General features: G+C 43.1%; 1 protein-coding gene across 1 annotated transcript; it reads right to left on the bottom strand.

Annotated features, from left to right (window-relative positions):
- klf17 (Kruppel like factor 17) lies at positions 1-3,169 on the bottom strand. Its single transcript, XM_066692253.1, has 3 exons — positions 2,910-3,169; positions 1,407-2,454; positions 1-1,145 (listed from the first exon to the last, which is right to left on the bottom strand). The coding sequence occupies exons 1-3, from the start codon at positions 2,994-2,996 to the stop codon at positions 970-972; spliced, it is 1,311 nt and encodes a 436-aa protein (XP_066548350.1). The 5' UTR covers positions 2,997-3,169; the 3' UTR covers positions 1-969.
- Between the last annotated feature and the right edge of the window lie 368 nt (positions 3,170-3,537).

The following is a 3,537-nucleotide window of genomic DNA, read 5'->3' as shown; positions in this document are numbered from 1 at the left end:
TTATGTAAGATTTGTTTTTATTTATTCATAAAACACTTTAACATAGAATTCTCTTAGTGAAATACTTCACTTCTTTGGAGGATTTTTTTTTTTTATCAGCTATACAGAAAGACATCAATTCTGATGAAGTAAATGAGAATATACACAACATATATTGCACTTTTAAAGTGAGTCATTTAGCTTTGTTTTGAATCCAAACATTTTAAGTTACATTTAAGAAATATACGATAGTCAACAACAGGTTAATAACATTTGTTGGAAAAGTTTCAAGTATATTTATAGTACAGTTTATCTAGCAAGCTTTTACAAAGTTTACAACTTCATTAAAAGGCAGTCTGACGGTACCTGATTTTGCAGTCCTTTGAAGACTTAAAAACCTTCAACATTAAACATACTTAAAAAAAAAAAAAAAAAAGAAAACAACTGGTTGAAATTCAAGTTGCTCAAAAATAGCACATATTTCATAAATTGAAATTGTAAAATATACAACTGAAAGAACCCCAGGCACAAGATAACTGACAAATTTAGTCCTCAAAGGTAAATCCCCTCACTTGAGAATGATACAAAATCGTGAGATATTCTATTTTCCTGACTTCAGGAAAAGGAATGTATAAAACAAAACAAAAATCAGATTTTAGACAAAAAATATACAACTGGGTCCCGCCCTATGTGTGTTTAAATTGTCCAACAACCAACCACCATTTTTGATTTAATTTCTCTTTCTTTCATGCACTTATTCCTATACTCTCTAAATAATGTATCATGGAAGACAAATCACAATGGCTGACAGGACTCTTTTTTTTCTTGTTCTTAAATATTGTCTTAATTTAGTGTCAAATAGATTTATCTATAAACAACTTTAAATGGTTCATACCCAAAATATGTTCTTCTATAAATACCGAATCCTTTAAACGAGAACGTTCAAACGTCTGCGTTTTTGGGGAGAAGTTCATGTATGAATTGTCCGGTTTACATGTGCCTCTTCATGTGCAGTGCCAGGTGATCGGAGCGGGAGAACGCCCTTTCGCACAGGTGGCACTGAAATGGTCTGTGCCCGGTGTGCTTTCTGTAATGGCGAGTGAGCTCATCAGACCTGGCGAATTTCCACCCACAGCCATCCCAGTTGCAGTGATATGGTTTTTCACCTATGAATAATACAAACAGTTGATTAGTTACATGTATTTCTGTGCGTGTGGAATTAAACGTTTTTATATATATATATATATATATAATCGAAAAAACAATTCTATAATCGAAAAAACAATTCTAAACGAAATAATACACCCAATACTTTACGTTTATATAATACATAGTCGTTACCTAAACAATACATGCATCAAATAGCCTAAAATAATCGAATTCAATGGTATTTGATCAACGGTAGATGGATTAAAAAGTGGGGTTACCTGTATGGGTTCGCATGTGCGCTTTCAGGTGAGAGCTCTTGGTGTAGGTCTTTCCACAGCCCGGGTACTCGCAGCTATGGGTCGCTGTGCGCTTTCTCGCCCAGGACCTGCGGCCTCTCTTGGGCTTGCCCTCCTCGGGGGCACTGGCCGGAGCGAAGAACTCCAGCAGGGGGGATGTCGGCGGGGTCAGCATCATACCGTGCATGCCGGGATGGTGCGCTCGCATGGGCTCCCTGAAGACGTTGTACTGTCCATGAAACTGCGGCGCACCTTGGTGGTGGGCATACTGAGAGGGGTAATTCGAGGCGCCCATGTACTGTGGGTGCTGACTGATGTGAGTGTGGTGGTGGTGAGAGTTCATTTCGGCCATGTGGCAGTCTTTTCTCAGGTCTTCTCGCTGGCCATTGTGCTCCACCCTAGGGGGCACAAATCCTGGGAACGCCGCCTGGTGATGCGGGTGGTGGTGGTGGTGGTGGTGGTGGTTGAGCGGCCGCATGGGGGGCTTTTGGTCGTACATCTGTCCCATGCAGTCCCCGGCCATCATGCACGACTGGTCCAGGTTCTCGGTTTTGATTTTATGTCCCAGGTGAGGCAGATTGTCCACCGGTAAATGGATAGGAGTCCCGATGGTGGGCACCCTCAGCTCGGTGTACTCCCGCCTGTCCAACACGGGCTTCAGCTGCATCTCACAGGGGCTCTGGAAGGTCAGCTCCGGGGTCAGCAGCTCCGCCACCAGGCTGTGGGTCGGGCTGTCCGAGAAGCTGCCGCTGCCGTAGCTGCTCGGCGTGGGGTGGGAGCCATCGCTGTCGTACACCGTGCTGCAGCTCTCCGGGGTCTCGGGCAGGGGGTAGGCCGACGGGTGCAGGGAGCTGGTCCCGTTGTCGGAGCCGATGGTGTTGGACAGTATGAACTCCAGATCCAGGAACTTGGCCAGGTCGTCCTCATCCTTGGTCAGCGGCGGGGTCTCCACGATGCTGAACTCCACCTCGATGTGCGGTTTTAACTCGTGGCTCAATCCCATATGTTCATCCGCCTCCACTTTCCACCTCTGCGAAACAACAAGAAAGGGGAATTAGAGTCATACCCAACGCTCATGCAAAATCACCAACTTCCCTCGGGTTTAGTAAGTTAGTCAAATACTTCACTGCGGCGGACGGGGAACCAGAAGAACAAGTTCGTGGTTGTTTGCTTTGCATTTCATTGGAAACTTGTTTTTAGCATGCACTTGTACATGAGTGCCAGCAAAGCAATTGATATTGATTTGTATCAACTCGACGCAGGTCATAGATAAATAAATACAAATGTTAGTTCTAAAAATGTGGATCCTTATAAGACAAGAAAGAAAACAAACACTACTGAATACATAAGCACATGCAGGCATTTAAACATAGTTTCACTATACAATTAAATAAAACCATCAAAACATGCCTATAGGACACTGGCTATTCTTTTAAACAAACACATCAATTAGAAATGGATGTAACAACGCAAAGTAATACTTACATGTATAATGTCTGACTGTCTTTCTTGCAAACTCTGATGGTTTGCAAAAGTGGCGATGGACGGTAGCATGGCATCTGCAAGAGCCATGGCACAAGAGTGCGGTGGCAGCTACACTTCCAAGTAAGGTCGGAGAAAGTGCAGGAAAAACGAGAGAAAAGCTGAAGTCTGAGTCCCAATCCACGCTGCAAACTCATTTAAGTGCTCAACTTCCCAAGTGTCTGCGTGTTATACATCAGATGTCGCTCTGGATTGGCCCGCACAGGAGGGGCGTTTCGTCGGATGCGTTTCCACCCCCCTGTACCTGCGAGATCACAGTAACAGGGAATTGTCTTTTCTGTCCATTTCATTCGCCACCCCCAAGCATTTGCATAGCATCAATAGTGACTTACCATCTTCTAAATAATAATAATAATAATAATAATACAGTGTACACATATTAACCATATTTGCTGCGTTTGTGCACATATTAAAAGTAGATTTCCTAATTAAGAGGGGGATCTTATAGTAACTTATAAAGTGAAGTGAACACTGGACTGCAACATTGTCAGAATGATATCCGATGGCAGAAAAGGGGGTTCAAAACTATTTGGCTACAGAAATCCGATTCACTTATCCCATATTAAAACTT

This window comes from Amia ocellicauda, chromosome 19, assembly GCF_036373705.1.
Source record: "Amia ocellicauda isolate fAmiCal2 chromosome 19, fAmiCal2.hap1, whole genome shotgun sequence".
Lineage (NCBI taxonomy): Eukaryota > Metazoa > Chordata > Actinopteri > Amiiformes > Amiidae > Amia > Amia ocellicauda.
The sequence above is the reverse complement of the archived record's forward strand: the minus strand, read 5'-3'. Positions and strand labels throughout refer to the sequence as shown.